The sequence below is a fragment of the Thunnus albacares genome, chromosome 23, assembly GCF_914725855.1.
Source record: "Thunnus albacares chromosome 23, fThuAlb1.1, whole genome shotgun sequence".
NCBI classification, from domain to species: domain Eukaryota; kingdom Metazoa; phylum Chordata; class Actinopteri; order Scombriformes; family Scombridae; genus Thunnus; species Thunnus albacares.
Genome location: NC_058128.1, coordinates 6,512,030 through 6,525,102, shown reverse-complemented (window position 1 = coordinate 6,525,102; position 13,073 = coordinate 6,512,030). Strand labels below are relative to the sequence as shown.

At 37.6% G+C, this 13,073-nt stretch overlaps 1 protein-coding gene across 1 annotated transcript; it reads right to left on the bottom strand.

The window, feature by feature from the left end:
- Nucleotides 1-3,760: 3,760 nt before the first annotated feature.
- LOC122975081 (methionine aminopeptidase 2-like) lies at nucleotides 3,761-12,025 on the bottom strand. The gene is made up of 11 exons (XM_044343278.1): nucleotides 11,827-12,025; nucleotides 9,585-9,680; nucleotides 9,424-9,486; nucleotides 9,211-9,313; nucleotides 7,909-8,070; nucleotides 7,630-7,811; nucleotides 6,793-6,887; nucleotides 6,571-6,667; nucleotides 5,318-5,421; nucleotides 4,985-5,100; nucleotides 3,761-4,039 (listed from the first exon to the last, which is right to left on the bottom strand). The coding sequence occupies exons 1-11, from the start codon at nucleotides 11,981-11,983 to the stop codon at nucleotides 3,787-3,789; spliced, it is 1,428 nt and encodes a 475-aa protein (XP_044199213.1). The 5' UTR covers nucleotides 11,984-12,025; the 3' UTR covers nucleotides 3,761-3,786.
- Nucleotides 12,026-13,073: the final 1,048 nt, after the last annotated feature.

Sequence of the window (13,073 nt, the reverse complement as noted above, 5' to 3'; positions counted from 1 at the left end):
CTAGAAATGGCCTCAACTGGGAAGGTTTCACAGCCAAGAATGCACTAATTTTTACAGAGTAGGTTTGTCAGCATTGTGTTTTTTTTTTGTTTGTTGTTGTTGTTTTTTTTTACTCAGACTCTCAGTGTTGGTTTAAAACATCCAAATCTGTGCACAAAAAGCAGGGCAGGAAGTGTATTTTTCACTCTGGAGTACTCCTGGGTCTGTCAGGAATAATTGGCAGACCTCAAGCCAAAGCCTGGAGGGAAATGTTTCAGCATTTCCAAAAACGGTTTAACATTTGCTGGGTTGGTTTTTTTATTTTTTTTCTTCTTCTTTTTCAATGATGGATTGAGAAGAGGAGGGGAAAAAAAAGCTTCTACCGGGAGGTTTTTTTCTTACAGCGAAATGCTGCCACCTCTCTGCACCAGAATGTAAAATCTGAACCCCGACAGATAACTAGAAAAAAAAAAAAGTGCCCTTCTATTGAGAAAAGCAGATATATTTTTATAGTTCATATCACATTCAGCGACGTGGGAATCTGTCCTACACACACAGACCAGCATTTAGATAATGAATGTATTTTTATACAATTCTTCTCAGAGGTTTTTAGAAGAAAAAAAAAAAAGGCCATTGGCTGTTTTTTTTTTTTTTTTTTTTTTTTTGGAAAAAAAGTTTTTATACAACCGCTGATTTTACTTTTCTTGCTGATTGTTCAACTCCACCAGCAGTTTACGACAGATCTGTCATTCACCATTAAGTAGGTGTGTGTGTGTGTGTGTGTGTGTGTGTGTGTATGTGTGTGTGTGTGTGTACTGTATGTGTACATATACTGGTATTTTATTTACCATCTGTCAGTAAAAAAAAAAAAAGCCAGATTAAACAGGATTTCTGGAGTGTATACAGATTGTGATATTTATCTCCATACTGGAGAAAATTGCACAAAAAAAGAAAAAAGACCCTCTCCGCCTCAACTATGTTTCCTCTGATTTATCCGAGAGGAATTCAAAGCACACTTCATCTTCTTTTTACTTCATTGTCAGACATTGTGACACATTGTTTGTTGGCATTTGGTTACTACTTTGTTAGTAGTAGTACTAGTAAAGTAGTAGTAACTCTGTTTACTATTACTTTGACTACTACTTTTTGGTGTGTGTAAATTTATGGAAGTTATACTATGCAAATTGTTACCTCAATTTTTTTTTTCTAGAGAAAATTACCTCAATAAATGAGAATATTTTTTCATTTTTCTACAAAAGATGCTGGTGTCTTGTTTTTTCTTATTTATAAGTCACTTTTCACAGCCAGTCGGGGTTTATATGTCAGTATTTTGAGGAGCTGTAGTGTTTTTAAATCAAATAAAATTAATGTATAATTGCTAAAACTAGCAGTTAGTGATGTTACGCTGGAAGCGCTAAAATATGGCAGCAAAACGTTTCAATTTGACGTCACCACCCTACACGCGGCCTTCTTACGTCACACTCGTATCACAGAGGTGTTACGATGTTTTTGGATACCGCAGCTTCTTCTCTATCTGCCTCAATATCTAAAAAAGAGCTGTAGACTGTTTAAAAGTGATCAGTTTTAATAGTGTAGACTTTATTGAACAAAGTAACGATAAGGAAAGCCGTATAATCACTTATATTGTGACTAACGGTCACAGATTTAATCCAAACAAATGTGATACCAATAGTTCAGCAGAAATGCTTCAAAACACTTAAACATTTTTAATATAATTGCTTAATATCGATACAGTACTTTAAGAAAGCTTTTTCCCCGCGTCAATACTATTAGTTTCACGTAATGGCTAGTTGTTGATCATAAATCCACATTAAGGCTGTAACTAATTTAATTTCAATATAGCATAATTTCGCAGAGTCCAAGTTGAGTCTTCAGTTCAAAGATAGTGTGTTTGTTTTTACTTTAGGGGAATGAAAAACAGCAAATATTCACATGTGAGAAGCTAGAACCTCTGAGCTTTTGCCTTTTATTGATTAATGTGAATATTTTGACATTTTAGTTGATATACGTGTTCACTTTCATCCCACTGTCAGCAGCCTGTTAGCTTAGCTTAGCACAAAGACGGACTGGAAACGAGGGGAAACTGCTAGCCTGCTTCTGTAACGTTATATCTTGTTATTTTTAACCCAACAAAAAACAGAAGTGTAAAAACAACAATTTGCGGTTTTCAGATGGTCTTTGGACAAACGAGCTGTTTCCCCATTTTCAGTTATGTTCACATTTAACACTCAGACATTTATTTTATCCAACACTTAGCAAGAAAGAGAATTAACTATGTTCCCCGAAATGTAAAACTACCCCCCCCCCCCCCCCCCCCCCCCCCCCCCCAAAAAGGACAAACAATATTTCAGTAACCTAAATTGTGAAAAATAAGTTTTTCTGTAAATTGGCTCTTGTTAATTGCTCAAATAATTTTCATTTTTCAAAAAACATCTGAAAAAGACTAATTAGCAAAGATTTATAACACTTCATGGACTTCATTGTAAAATATCACAACTTGTAAACAAACTTCTATGTAAATAGCACATTTCTATCAATTTTCTATTATTGCTTAGTCTTGAAACTTCAATGATAAAATAAATTTTCTTTTTTCTAAGTATGACTATTGATATTTATATGGGGGAGGTACCTTCACAAGCCATTTTTGGCCTCAAACCTCTCGGCACAATGTTCAAATTGTTTTAAATTAGTCTATTTTTTTATATATATGTGCAAATAAACTAAAAAAAATTAACTATATTTTAGCTATAAATGTATATCTATACACTAATTATACAGTCTTGTGATTAGATTTCCTCCCTGTAATTAAAGAGACTTAAGAAGAGGACAGCAGACAATGAGCAAAATTATTTTATTCATCTTTCTTTTTTTTTCTTACAAAAAACATTTTCAGGGAGTTCAAAATGAAGCATTTCTTTATTTTTGGGAACAGTGGCAGCAGCCATTTCCAAAGATATTTTACAAATATCAAAGAAACGATGACTGGAGGGCCAGAGTGCAGAGTTCCCTCCTGTAGCGACAGAAAGCCAAACATACAGCTGCAGATGCACGGTGTCTGTAAGAAGATGGCGTTTATTTGTTATTGTTAACGACGACGACGACACCCCGAGCTTTAAATGTAAGGAATTGTCTGTTTGCGGAGAGATACGTGGCCATGCATTTTGGCCTGACCACTTCTTAAACCCGTCAGTAGCGTTTGTGCTTAATTTAACTCAAGCACGAAGCACTGGAGGCTCAGTGGGGCGCCATAGAAACTTTGAAAATGAACAGGGAGGTATGAAGGGGTTTCCTACGCTCACCATCAGTTGGAATACTGGGGTCGCACTAAACGCAGCGGCAGCTTAAATAGACTTTTTTAACTGTTTGACAGTTAACTTTTTCATGTTTTTTTGTAAAATGAGGTCCGCAGGACAGTGAGAGCAAACGGCAACGCCTCCTCCAACAGACAGAAACTCGTTGGCCTTGTTTACACTTTTTCTTTAGCCGTGTTCAAACACATAGATAGAAAACTCAGCAATTTCAGAAAGCCAGTCCTTCTTCATTGCAAGCTGTGAGTGGTGCATTGTGGGTAGAATACAGTAGCGTTTTGGCATCCTTCACTGCTGCTCTGAGACAACCGCTCCCTGTTTGAGCTGATTTATCTGTTGCTAACGGGGTCTGGAGGTCCTGTGTGGTGGTGGTGGTGAGGAGGAGGAGGAGGAGGAGGAGGAGGAGGAGGGGGTGTGGTGGTGGTGTTGAAGGGGGCGGGTGGGGGGATGGGAGAGGAGGAGGAAGAGGAGGGGGGTGTCAGTAGTCGTCTCCCCGGCTCACCACCTCCTTGCAGGTGGGCCTGAGCAGGATGGTGTGCTCGAACTGAGCGGTGTAGCAGCCCTTGGTGTCGCAGAGGGGAGGGTAAGGGTCCACGATACCCAGGTCACACAGGTTCTTCAGGGCCATCAGGTACTTGCTCTCGCCAAGGCGGTCCAGCCAGCGCCGGCAGAACGCCAACGTGCCGAAGTTCTCGTTGACCACGTTCAGCAGGTGCTTCGCTCTGGGCAGCCTGGAGAGGAAAGAAGGAAGGAAGTAAACATCGGAGATTTTAGCAGAGAAACCCCACAACCACAGTTTTAATTTCACTTCCTGTTTTTGAGAGATTCTAGACATCAAATATTGTTATTTTGTTAGTAAATATAAGACTCGACAGTTGTTCTCTACATGCTATAAAACACAATGTGACATTAAGTTAATTTGTCCTGTATGAACACAGGTTTAAAACAAACCAAATGTCTGTTAATTAATAGTATAAACAGTATAAAGTGTCAGTGAGGGCGGCATCTAACCGTTATTTTCATTATCAACTAATTGGATTTCTCAATTTAATCGTTTGGTCGACAAAACGCCAGAAAATGATTAAAAATGTCTGTCACAGTATCCCAGAGCACAAAGGTGACCTTCCTCAAATGTCTTGATTTGTCTGATAAACAGTCAAAAACCCCCAAAATATTCAATTTACTATAATAAAAGATAAAGAAAAGTGATAAGTTATCACAATTTGAGAACCAGGAACCAACAAATGTTTGATGTTTTTGCTTAACTTATAATTTAATTATGAAAATATTGTAAAATGAAAAATCGCTCATATTTTCAGTGGACTGGTCTTTGTCTTATCTTATGAATACTTAGAGTTTTTAATGGAGAGCTGAAGTTGTAAATTTATTGATGATTTTTTAATAACATTTCTAATTTATGGATGTTTATCTTCACCAGAGATCAAAAAACATTCTGATTTGACTCATTTATGACTCACAGAGTTGAGGGTGTGATGCAAAAACAGCTTAATCAGGTGTTAAAGGTTAATTATAAGGGTATATAAAAGGGCATTGATTAACCTTCTATCCATTCGTATAAACATTTCAGCAGCAGGTTTGTGCATCTCCACTGTGGCTACCAGAAGACGTTTTAAACCAAACACAGAAAAATATGACGACGGCAGCTGAACTCTTACCTGATGGGGACGTGGCCGACGTCGAAGTTTTTCATGTAGTGAGAGCACTCCATGTCGTCGTGGACCACACCTTTCCCTGTGCTGCCGAACGTCTCGATGGCGTAAACTTCTCCCTCCTGCAGGATGAAAAACACACAATCAACAACACGAACTCTGCAGGTTTGAAAAAGCTTTGAAGTTATTTAAAATTAAAGCATGAAAGTGTTTAACTTCTTTCTGCCATAAAGACGACTTAACTCGTCACCTGCAGACATCCTGAATAACTGAAAACTATTAAATAAACATCCTGTATGTGTTTATGAGTCTGAGTGACGACGGTCTTTATTAACTCACCTCCATTCTCGTTGCTTCTCCTCCTTTAACGATGGGCACAGTCTTACCAGCGTGTATCCTGTACTGGCCGATTGAATGACCGTTCAGGTTTCGGATTGGTTTCACTGGAACAGAAAACACACGTTTCATTAATAAAATACAAGACATTTTGTAAAAAGGACAGTTTATTAGTTCGCATATGAACTGTGAAGCTGCAACTAACAATTACGTTCATTATCGATTGTTTTTCTTGAGTAATCAGTTAGTTATTTAGTCTATAAAATGTCAGAAAATGGAAAAAAGTCGATCACTGTTTCCTAAACATCAAGGTGAAGCCTTAAATGTTTTGTTTTGTCCCGATCAACAATAAACAACCCAAACATACACAGTTTACCATCACAGACGACTAAAGAAACCAGAAAATATTCACATTTAAGAAGCTGGAACCAGACGTTTTCTATGTTTTCTTTATAAATGACTCAAACAAACTCAAACAATTAATTACCAGAACAGTTGGTGATTAATTGTGTCGGTCGACTCATTGCTGAAGCTCTGATATGAGTAATAATTGTCATAGTATTATATGTGCAGTAAATGTCATGTTGTTGCATAATAAGGTTTCTGAAAGTCAGATTTCAGGTTTTTCTAATTGTGCAGCACTTGAACTCACTTTAATAGTAAACAGACCTTTAAAACAACCTTTAAATATGAGTTCACAGTGTTACATACAGCTGTGTTAGTATTAAAAGACATGAAAAACATGATGTAACCCAGTAAATCCTGATGCAAACTAAACACTTTGTAACATCAACATGCTGTAAACCTGAGCTGCTGTTTGGTAGGTGAGTGTTCAACTAACTCTGGTCTCTGATAATGTGTATTTTTGTCATTTTCAGGTTCTATAATGATGTAAAATCAGTGTCTCAAATCCAATGAATGCATTTGTTTTTCACTGTATAGAAACTGTTCAACGGGTGCTTTGTAGGAAATGTTTTTTCATGATTTATAAAACAAATCTGCAGAAAAACAACCTAAAACTCTTCCAACAGCACAATCTTCATGTAAACAGAAAGACCATTTTTAGGAGGATTCATTTTATCTATTTAATGTTTTTTTGTTTTTTTTAAAGGAGCAAGCATGAACCAGATAGTTTGAAATGTTGGTCCCTATGTGGGCTCTTGTAAAACAGCACAAAACACCTGCATAATAATTAAATTAACTACAATCTTCTGTTAGAGTCTATATATCTTATGCAGGTGTAGATGAGAACAAACCTTGGTAGGTTTTGCCGTCAAGCTCGACCTCGTAAGACTCCATCACTTCCTGAATCGCCTCTCCAACATCACACAGACGCACGTCAATACCAGCGTTCTGCAACGAGACAACAAGAAAACATGAGCTGCAGGAAAAGTAAAAAAACAACACATCAGAGTGAAACATGTGTGTGTGTGTGTGTTTGTGTGTTTATGTGTGTGTGTGTGTTGTCAAAGTCATACTTTGATTCCAGTATTGGTGGCGTCTTTCACAGCCTCCAGCAGCTTGTCATACTTTGGGTTAAATGTGACAGTGAAGGCACAGTCAATGATTCGCCCTGGAAACAAAGCAGAGCGACTTTCAGAGACTTAACAGCACTCGACCTCATTTTAAACAGAACGTTTTCTAAAGCTCAACAGTTAAAGAACATCTGAGCTGGTTGCTTTCATTTGGAGTCGGTAAGAAGGATCAGTTTACAACTACGGCAACTGTAGAGGCCCAAACCAACGATTCTGCTTATTTTTCTATAAACTAAACTGTAATTCACATCACTGTTCACCATTGTTGCAAGTCATGTTTAAGAGTTTTGTGTATTTTTCTATAATTCTGGAAGCTGCTGGTTTAAAGCTGCAACTATTAGTGAACAGTTGTTTCATCTTTTCAAGCAAAAATGACAAAAGTTCTTTGGTTCCAGCTTTTCAAATGAAACAACAACATAACTAACTGGTCTAACTACAGTTACAGTTACCATAAATAAACATATAACAGCTGTCAGCAGGAGTTCTGACTCCCTGCAAAGAAACACAAAGCTTGTTTTCATTTTTCACAGCAGCAACTAAACTGTTTCACTAACAGTTTTCACTATTAGTTTCCACTGAAAACGTACTGAACTGTGACTCCAGAGCCCTGAGTTTTTTTGTACAGTTTCACCTCTAACTTCTAAACAATCGCTCTTCTTTTTGAAACCAGTGCAGTCGCCCCCTGCTGGCCGTTGGAAAGGATGCAGGTTTGTTTTTCAGACCTGCAGCTCGTCGTTTGGGCAGCCGCTTCAATCTGTAAAGTATCTGAACGTGCGTTACCGTTGATGTGCGTGCCGAAGTCGATCTTGCAGACGTCGTCGTACTGCAGGACAGTGGGGTCTCCGGCGTTGGGAGTGTAGTGGGCAGCGCAGTGGTTCAGAGAGCAGCCGGTGGGGAACGCCAAGCCGGCGTTCAGCCCGTTCTCCTTTATCAGCTTCCTGGAACAATCCTCCAACCGCTCGCTGAGGAGAGACGGACAAGAAACAGAGAATTAAACACTATTCAACAGAGAAAAAATTAAGTTAAAACTCTGCAGAATCCAGGATTTAACTGTCTCACCAGATTTCGATCATGGTCATGCCGGGTTTCAGGAAGCTGCGGACATGCTGGCGGACCTGTCTGTGAGCCTCGGCTGCCTGTCTGAAGTCGTTCCACACTTCCTCGTTGGCTTTATCCAGCACCCGCTTCTCGTCGTTGGTCGTACGCCACGCCGCGCTGCGACTGAAGACGGACACAGATTTTATAACAAGGAAACTGGCAAAAAAACGCATCGATATTAAAGGGAGACTGATTATAGAAAAGGTGCCTTTTGATTTATATTAAAAAAAAAAAAAATTCTAATAAAAAGTCTTAATGAGGAATAAAACACTCTGAGCCATCAGTGGATTAACTCAACATGTTCCCGCCGCAGGCTGTAACTGGTTTTACAACGTAAAAACAACAATGAAGCTGCTGACTCATCGTCTGGCCGCCGTCACCTGACCGGGGTCAGTGAGTTCGTCTGCACACAGTTAGCGACGTCTGTCTTTACAAGCAGCTTCAGAGTTATTATCACCACCCGACTTTTTACTGACATGCAAATCAGAATATTTAAACATTGTTCACGTCTGAGTGGAATTTGTTCAAATTCAAACTTTGACAGACTGTGATGAGCTCGTTCTCAAACCGTCTGCAGGTTAAATTTAGACATGAGAGCAGTTTTTTAAAGCTAATTTAAACACCTGCAGTGGACCAGCCTCTCCCTGAAAATAAACATGTTTTTAGTGTCCAGACACCAAATTCAATATTGTTAAATTAGAGGCAGGATGACTTTTTACACAACCTGCAAAATACGACACTGTGACTTTATTTGTGTGTCCAAACGAGCTTTTACACAACCTTTAATTATTTTGATGATCGATTAATCGTTTGAGTCATTTTTCAAGTTAAAAATGCCAAACGTGATGGTTCTGGCTTCTCAAATGGGAGACTCTTCTTCTTCTCCTCATCTAAAATGAGAGTATATTGAATATTTTGGGGGGTTTTAGATCACTGGTCAGACAAAACAAGACATCGCTTTGAACTCTGGGAAATTGTGATGACGACTGTTTTTCACTGTTTCTGGACGTTTTATTGGCCGAACAGATTAATGGATCATAAAAAATAATCCATTAGTTGCAGAGCTGCTGCAGCACTTTTCAAATCAGAGGTTATGATGTGGTTTTTAGAAGATGGAAAAGCAAAAGAGGGAGATAAGAGACAATAAAACAAGAAAATAATATAAAAAAATCAAGCAGAACTGAGTGTAAAACCAACAAAATAAGATGTAGAAAGTCAAGAAAAAGACAAAGAAAACAAACGTGCTCTGATGTGGCTTCTTACCCGTCCTGTGAGGTGGGATATTCACACTCCTGTCCGATGGGGAAAACTCCAGTTGGATATAAATCGCAGATGGGCACAGATGGGGGATCAGTCTGAGTTTTGGCTGCGAGGAAAAAGGCAAAAAAAAAAACATCCCATCAAACTGACAAACCGACGTCTTACAGTAAAGGTCTGAATTTACAACACAAAGAGCCGAAAACGTGATCAACTTACGTCCTTTCTTCTTCTTTTTCTTCTTCTTCTTTTTCCCTGCAGTGTTTTCTCCGTCATCTCCATCTGTGCGAGCAAAGACGGGGGGGGGATTAGAACATCTGATATTTGACGCGTCGCCGCTGTGTCAACACAGCGGATGGATGTGTGTTTTCAGGCGTTACCTTCCTCGCCGTCCTCCTCCTTCTCTTTGTCCTCTATCGCCTGCTTCTCCAGCTGTTTGGTCACGTCGGCGACTCCGTCCGTCTCCGCCTCGGTGCCTGCGGCGGCGAGGGGAAATAACGTCAATAACAATTACAAGCGCACACACTCCAATAAGCGATCTAACGAGCTTCAGCCGACAGGTGCTGCGTCAGCAAAAAGCTGCACAAAGAGGAGGGAGAGCGCGGCTACAGTTGTGTTCGTTATCGGCTCGTGTGTTGACTTTTTTTTTTTTTTTTATAGTTAATCATCTAATTGTTAAATTGAGAAAAACAACAATATTCAAGTCCAAGTTGACGTTATGATGATAAAAGCAGCAAATCCTCACGTTTCAAAAAACTAGAACCAGAGATTTTCTTATATTTTTGCCTAACAAATTAAACAATTAACGAAATTGTTGACAATTAATCAACATGGGAAAACAGCAGGTCTCTTAAAATATGTACAAAGCAGCTAAAACGAGAAAATTAATAATGAAGGATGAATTTTTTTAAACTACAGTGTTGATTTGGAAAAATTAAATGTCATTTTATTCTGAAACACAGCTCATACAACAAGATAAAAATTATTTTTCTGGGAATTTTATTATAAAGATGAACCACAGACAAACCATTTAGTAAAAATGTTAAAACATGAACATCCTTCAACACATCCACCTTCATTTTTGCCACTTTTTAAATGACATTTCCTTTCTAAGAGGAGAAGTACAACTATTTTTTCTTTCTCCACAGCAAGAAGGCATTCAGGTTAGTAACAAAACAACAACCAAAACATAAATAAACGTCAAGAAATTGTTTCTAGATGCAACATTTATAAGGAAAAAGACAGTGGAAAACCACTGCAAAGTGACTTTATTATGAAAACTGATGTTATCTAATTATTCAGTTGTATTCCGGGTGGAAAGACTAGAGACACTTTGCTTTTAATCAACCTGTATCATGTTTTATGAGCTATAAACACCTGACAGCTGCTAAATTGTCTTTAAATTGCAGCTGTTTTGTTGGAGTTTGGATTTAAATGTATTCACGTGTTTAATCTGGTTGATTTATTTAAAAAAAAATCCTCCTTTCGAGTCCTTCAGTCTTATATAATAACTCTGACAAATTACGAAACAGGAAAACTTGGCTGAGGCTCAACCGGAGGGGAATTAAAGCCAGAGGAAGCGGTTTGAGCAGCTGATTTTGTTTTGTTTTTTTTCTCTCGATTCGAGTGATCGATGACTTTCTTTCTGTCGACCCAGTAAAACGTCTCTGATCCTGGTTGTGACTCTGACCACAGCCCGGCGTGTTTCATGAGGCCTGACAGGCGCCGCAGCTACACAACCCACATGGCTAATGAGGATCTGCGTCAAGTCCGCCATGTTTCATCACAGCGCTTCCGGCATGACTTTCAATATAAACGTCACGTTCAACAACACCAAGCCCATTTCTCTGGAATTTTACAACATGTTGATCTTTTATAACAATTTTCTGACCAATACAGTGACGTTTCTTCCAGATTATGTACGCGTTTACCACGCAAACCATTTTCTTCAGTAGTGTAAGAATAACATCTGCGTAGGTTTCTGTTTTTGAATATTGAAGTGCCAGAAACACAGTTTTACTTATTCTGGTTTTGTCCTCATGCTAATTTTTAGGGTGTGACATTAAAAGCATCATAATAGATGCCATACAATCTCTGACTGAAGATATGTTTGGAAAATATACTTTTTGATTCCATAAGTTTTCATCAACATTGGAAAACAGAAGTGCATTTATATAATATAATAAATTGCTAATTAATATTGGATATTCATTGAAATTATATCCATACCCACAAATCGAAATGTACATTTAACAAAAGTTTATTGATCTTAAATGAAATAAAACACAGTTTTATTACACGTATTTTTCTAACATAACCAATATGTTTACCACGCACCTCCAGGCCTCCTTTACCAAGTAATTAATTTCATGATCATAGTGACGACTTACGTGATCAGTCTGCTGATCTACAACCCAATAAATCAATAATTTTAGGTTGATCCGCGACCCAATGAAGCAATAATTAAATCACTTTTCCACGAGCAACGATTCTGATGCCTTTATTTTGAAGGCATCCTCCCAGTATTTCCGGGTGTGCTCAATCTGTCTAACTTGACTCCGCTCTACTCAGTAACATTAGCCTGTTAGCCTGTTAGCCTGAAGCTGCTGCGGACTCTCTCACCTGTCGTGGCAGACTTGTTCTTCTTCTTCTTCTTTTTCTTCTTCTTTGCGGTCTCCTCCACCGGCTCGGCCTCCTCCCGGTTCTCCTCCCGGTCCTCCGCCTCCCCGTTCAGCTCCCGGTCTGGGACGAGCTTCTGCTCCGCAGCCACGTCCGCCATGATCTCAGGCTGCTGCTGGAAGAGGAAGCGCCAGGGATTGTGGGAGTGCTGTTTGTGATGCTGCCTTCATGGACACTCGGAATGTATACAATAATAATAATAATAATAATGATAATGATAATAATGATGATGATGATGACGACGACGACGATGATGATGATGAAAATAATAATAATAATAATAATAATAATAATAATAATAATAATAATAATAATAATAATAATAATAATAATAAACATTATTATTATTATTAGTAGTAGTAGTAGTAGTAGTAGTAGTAGTATATTATTATTGGTGTGTTTTATATTTTATTTACAGTATATATATATATAATAGTATTGTATTATTATTGTATGGTGTTTGTATATTATAATTCTGCATCTAACAATTATTTTCATTATTGATTAATCTGTCGATTATTTTCTCAATTAATCATTGTTGTTGTTTGTTTCTCAAAGCCAAAGGTGACATCTTCAAATGTTTTTGTTTGTTGTTTTATTCACAACCCAAAGATATTCAGATTACTATAAAAGAGTACTAAAGAAACCAGAAAATATCCATATCCAACATTTGAGAATTTGAACATTTTATAATTAATCAATTGTCAACAGGCAATAGTTGGCAAACAATATATTAATTGTTGCAGCTCTACATTATTACATATCCTGCACAAGTATTGCATATCATACAAATTATTTGAATATGATGTATGTTTATGCATATTGTATTTTTAGTCAACACTTAGTTTATATACCTAGTTTATTTATATTATAATATTTATATTATCGGTAAAAGTCTAACAAGTCACTTAATTACTTCAGTGAGGATGCAGAGTTTATTATTTCTATTGCACAAATATTTGAAAAATTCCTTTACATAGACTACTCTAAGTAGAATTACAATGATTAGTTGTTTCATCGATAAGTTGATTGACCGAAAATTAATCATCAATTATTTTGATAATCAAATTATCATTTTAGTTATTTTTAAAGTAAAAATTACAAACATTTACTGGTTCCAGCTTCTCATAATTGAGGATTTAATGCTTTTCTTTATTGTACACAGTAGTAAACTGAATATTTTTGGTTTG

Excerpts from the sequence above, each read along its gene's own strand:
- LOC122975081 (XM_044343278.1), bottom strand. The coding sequence starts at position 11,983 with ATGGCGGACGTGGCTGCGGAGCAGAAGCTCGTCCCAGACCGGGAGCTG. Across the intron at positions 6,888-7,629 it reads CTTCGGCACGCACATCAACG|GGCGAATCATTGACTGTGCC; the intron begins GTAACGCACGTT and ends CTTTGTTTCCAG. Across the intron at positions 6,668-6,792 it reads CCACCAATACTGGAATCAAA|AACGCTGGTATTGACGTGCG; the intron begins GTATGACTTTGA and ends GTCTCGTTGCAG.